The sequence below is a fragment of the Haliotis rubra genome, unplaced genomic scaffold (genome assembly GCF_003918875.1).
Source record: "Haliotis rubra isolate DU_JTF1 unplaced genomic scaffold, ASM391887v1 Scf410, whole genome shotgun sequence".
Taxonomy (NCBI): Eukaryota; Metazoa; Mollusca; class Gastropoda; order Lepetellida; family Haliotidae; genus Haliotis; species Haliotis rubra.
Window position 1 is genome coordinate 517,024 of NW_025767092.1, and position 4,097 is coordinate 521,120.

The following is a 4,097-nucleotide window of genomic DNA, read 5'->3' on the forward strand; positions in this document are numbered from 1 at the left end:
ACAAATGGATGTTAGTTATGTGTAATGGTGGGTTGTATTGGATCTATATTCACAAATGGACTAAGCCGCCAAGGCTAATGTCCTTTTTACTGTTATCTTAACGTGTCCCTGATGGTGCAGAGGCATGGGATACTCACACATAAACACGTTGCAATATGAGCAGGTTATTTGATCAGCCGCTCATTACAAGCGCAATAACACAGTCGGTACAACACGGGCAGGGTTGACTACATTACTGTTACGGTAATGATGACTGTCATGCAAAGACAAACCGATATGCTTGAGACCGACGTTAATGTGTGTATGTACATACTTTGGTTGGGGAAGGTCGTGTCTGTGAAAAGTAGGAAACGTGCATTTATTCATGGCATAATTATCATTCTGTGTTGCGGCCTCTTGAGTAGGATCACAGTCGTTATGTAACGACCGAGAGACCAGCACGATACCACTGTTAAGGGATTTGTCTAGGGTATGATGGATGTGAAGTTAATTGTGTATGGTCACTATGACATTGGCTCAGCATATTGTATGACAGTGTTTGTAATTATAGAGGATACTCAATGATATAATATGAATAGAGCAATCGATACGGTTTAGCTGATATATGTTACGAACATGTAAAGAATGGAGTGGCGTATGTATTGCCTATGTAGATACATAAATCACTGTAAGCATCACTGATATAGCAACCTAATCTCTTTCGCAGGCCGATTTAAGGGAACCACCTTGATCTTTGTCCATGGAGATATTTCAACCCTCTTCCTCTTCTCCATCCCTCATTTCCTGTAACCACACAAAATCCTCCCCCAATCCGATGACCCAAACGTCCTTCTCCAACACCTGAACGCCCAACATCCCCGTATGCAGTTCACCATGGAATCAGAAGCTGACAACAAACTCCCCTTCCTAGATGCCCTGGTCCAGAGAGAAGGACACAGGCTCAACACCAGCGTGTACCGCAAGCCAACCCACACCGACCAATATATCCATTCCTCCTCCTGTCATCCTATTCATGTCAAGAGAGTTGTCATCGCGACCCTAACCCGACGAGCCAAGAATATCTGTTCAACACCCCAATCTCTTAGTGCCGAGCTGGACCACCTCAGATATGTTTTCACTAAATACAATGAATACCCTTCCCCCTTTGTCAACCAGACCATCAACAACACCCTCGACCCAACAACCAAACCGCCCCGACAACAAACAGCCCCCTTCACCATCAGTCTCCGGTACATAGGATCAACTAGCCATCACATCCGACGACTCTTGAAGCAGCAAGCTGACATAGACGTCACCTTCCAAAGAGGCAACAGCATCCAGAACCTCTTGCAGGCCACAGGAAGACCTAGGTCGTCCCAGAAGCAAGACCCCTCAGGTGTGGTCTACCACATAGAATGTGACTGTGGTGACTCCTTTGTTGGAGAAACATCAAGGCCACTCACCCTCAGGATCAAGGAACACCAGGCTTCAGTTAGGAAAAATGATTCTAAATCAGCCATTGCCGACCACATCAAAGCCCATCCTAACCACACCATCAATGGAACAAGACCAAAACCATTGTAAAGAACCAGTCAGACTACAAAATTCGTAAACTTTTGGAAGCATTACACATCAAGAAGATAGGACCCGCCCTCAACTGAGATGAAGGATACTACATTCCCAATGCCTACCATCACTTGATAAAGTAATCAATATATTTCTTGTGTACATTACCTGTTTCATTCCAACTATGTACATCAACCCCATCCATTGTATAAACATCCCCCTGGCTTCCTATAAAAAGTTGTATAAGCTCTAATTTAGTCCTTGTATGTCACCCTACTGGCTTCCTATCAATTTACTCAATCTCTCATACAAACGTTGTACATCAAGCTCGTCTATTGTATAAACAACTCATTCCTATCTACTGTAACAACAACTCCTGTATATATTCTCTCAATATGTTACTCATGTATCACTTGCTTGACAACGACATTAGAACCTATGTACCAAAACGTCGCCTCCACAGAATAAAAGAAGTTGTATATCCATAATAATTGTCATTATTCTTCATCAACTCAGCTTCTAAACTGCCCATCAAAGAAGACTTCGGTAATAAATAGAATGTCAAATTCGTGCCCATATCATACTACGTTTACGACATTCGTGCCGAGATATCGGATATCCCTCGCTCTCCCTCGGGAAATACCAAGGTTTACCGACTCGTGTCGTAAACATAGTATGACATTGGCACTCATATAATACTCTCTATTACCGGCGATAGTGATGCAGTATCTTGTGGGCATTATGCTGATGTTCTCCGTTGTCGTTGGTGTAACCATTGCTGATGCTGTACGTCAATGTTTCATATTGGCATCAGGTCGTGTTAAACGTAATACAGTAAACTTCGGTTATAACGAACTCATAAGGTCCACTAATTATACTATACAGTATATATTATAACCGCAGTTCGTTATGTACATTTCGACTAAAATATAAAAGTGGCTGGGGTCCAAGATTGACTGAGTGAAAGTCACATCGGTAGTATTTCAGCCATATCGTGACTATGAAAGTTGTAGATTTGTAAAGTTATAAAAGGAAATAAAAACAAACGTATATACCTACCTGTCTGCAATGAACAGTAACATAACTAGTCTATCACAGATTTATACTTAAAACTAGCATATAACCATAAAACGCTATTTCTAACGGTACAATATAAAAATGGGCTATAGGTCGCCAACAACTGAAGGTAGATCACCATACCAGAGACTATGGGAACTTACAGCGCTTTTGCTACCTGCATGAACCCTAGCTGGATTTACATCAACCCTTGGCGATTGTATTACAGTATAGCCAAACATTAAAAAAGCATATACATTACGATTAAAACTGGGATCCAAGAGGCACTTCGTTATATCAGTGAGTTCGTTATATCTTCTAAATCGTATTCGTTATAAACGAAGACTGCTGTATAGTGGAGCTACCTTCATCATGGATTTCTGTGTACATGTATGTTTTCAATATAATTTATGTTTGCTGTTTGTCGTACGTCGGCATTTCTCATTCACATTTCTCTTTTCAACTGGCATATTGAGACATCGCTGTATTGATATTTAGTTTACGATGATCAAGGGAAAGCAGTTTATGATGTCATAAAATGTCCGTGTCGTTTGAAAGACTTCTTTTTGTTGAAATGTCTTATTTTGTCCAAACGTCTTTCTCCCCAATAACCTGATTTTGAATTAATGCTACTTTCACAAAACCAGATTAAACCCCAAAAGACTAGGTCAGGTCAACATTGTGCGGATAAAAGGAGACACCATGTAGTCTTCAATCTTATGCACTGTTATGAGCGCCTTGGGCACCGAAAGGGAGCCATTGATCTATGAAAGTGTAAGAAACTGTTGCCTGCCTTCCAACATAGTAAAGCATCACTGAACTGGGATGAGATGAACCGCTATAATATGATATAAAAATAAATGAAAACCATGGACAATAACTTTACTAATTACCCGTTGAATGCTACTTTCAGCCCATGTTTCGTAATGGGAGACGTGTATGTCAATAAAAGCTGATGTTTCGCTCATGTCAAATACGGGAAAAACAACTGGCCAAAGAAAACTCCAATAAGTTCATTACTGTGCCTGAAAATAGGTTAGCTTGCATCGCCAGTTTCGGATCCTTCCGCCACTATGGGTTTTAATCACAAAACCTCAGTTGAACATTTATTTAAATTCTAAAATAAATTTTGTTTGGAAAATTGAAAATATACAAAAGTGGCACAACGTTTCAACTGGAAAATTGTGAAGTTTTGAAATAGAGTGAATGATCCTTATGAACACCTTGTTACATCCGATAAAACATATTGTCCATTCTAAAATAGAAAACATAATAATGTACATGCTCAGAGAAAGTCTTCAGAGCCAACAACAAAACGGTGTGTTGCCTGTTCTTCACGCTCAACTATATTACAACCTTTTGGCGGCGGCCTGTAAATATTCTTATGGTCGTAGAATTATATTACTTTGTCAAACCCCTCGAGCCATGATAAAGTGTGGACAAACCAAGGATCACAATGGGTAATCTGCGGGTCCTGGTAGGTGAGTGATGCTACT

General features: G+C 40.4%; 1 protein-coding gene across 1 annotated transcript; it reads left to right on the forward strand.

Moving 5' to 3' along the window:
- The first annotated feature begins 873 nt into the window (after positions 1-873).
- LOC124288061 lies at positions 874-1,563 on the forward strand. The gene has a single exon (XM_046724630.1). The coding sequence runs from the start codon at positions 874-876 to the stop codon at positions 1,561-1,563; it is 690 nt and encodes a 229-aa protein (XP_046580586.1).
- The last annotated feature ends 2,534 nt before the right edge of the window (positions 1,564-4,097 follow it).

What these genes read in the sequence shown, in the direction of transcription:
- LOC124288061 (XM_046724630.1), top strand. Translation starts at nt 874, where the DNA reads ATGGAATCAGAAGCTGACAACAAACTCCCCTTCCTAGATGCCCTGGTC.